Here is a 450-nt window from a genome sequence, read left to right as displayed (position 1 = left end):
GCAGCAGCAACTCATAGACCCCCCCCCCTTCTCTATCGTTATGATGCTCAGGGGGCCCCCCTGATGCTGCCGGGGGCCCCTTGAGGCAGCGGGGGGCCCCCCTGGGGTACAGGGGGGCCCCCCAGGTGTCGAGGGGGCCCCCCGGCGTACCTGTTTGGTGACGGCGAGGAGACAGCGTGCTGCTGCTGCTGCTCTTTGTGTGTCTGTTTTGTGTGTTGCAGCAGCAGCAGCAGCAGCAAGAGAGAGGCGCTGCAGCAGCGGGAGAAGAGAATTGAAGTCTATGCTGGGGTGTATAGACAGCTCCAGCAGCAACGGAGAGAAACATATTATATCTTCTAGCGGCTGCAGCTGCAGCAGGAAGCGGGAGAGAGGCAGCAGCAGACTGTAACACACGCAAGACAAACCGGAGCCGCCTGCTGCTGCTGCTGCTGCTGCTGCTGCTGCTGCTGC

At 62.2% G+C, this 450-nt stretch overlaps 1 protein-coding gene across 1 annotated transcript in view; it reads left to right on the top strand.

Moving 5' to 3' along the window:
* EMH_0076860 (uncharacterized protein) overlaps positions 1-339 on the top strand; it is a gene marked incomplete at both ends in the record, with an annotated part of 2,512 nt that extends 2,173 nt beyond the window's left edge. The window contains one exon of the mRNA XM_013499774.1: positions 222-339. Coding sequence (XP_013355228.1) covers positions 222-339 — 118 coding nt within the window. The remainder of the gene's footprint in view (positions 1-221) is intronic.
* Between the last annotated feature and the right edge of the window lie 111 nt (positions 340-450).

The sequence above is a fragment of the Eimeria mitis genome, genomic scaffold, assembly GCF_000499745.2.
Source record: "Eimeria mitis Houghton genomic scaffold, Emh_scaff4658, whole genome shotgun sequence".
Lineage (NCBI taxonomy): Eukaryota > Apicomplexa > Conoidasida > Eucoccidiorida > Eimeriidae > Eimeria > Eimeria mitis.
The sequence above is the reverse complement of the archived record's forward strand: the minus strand, read 5'-3'. Positions and strand labels throughout refer to the sequence as shown.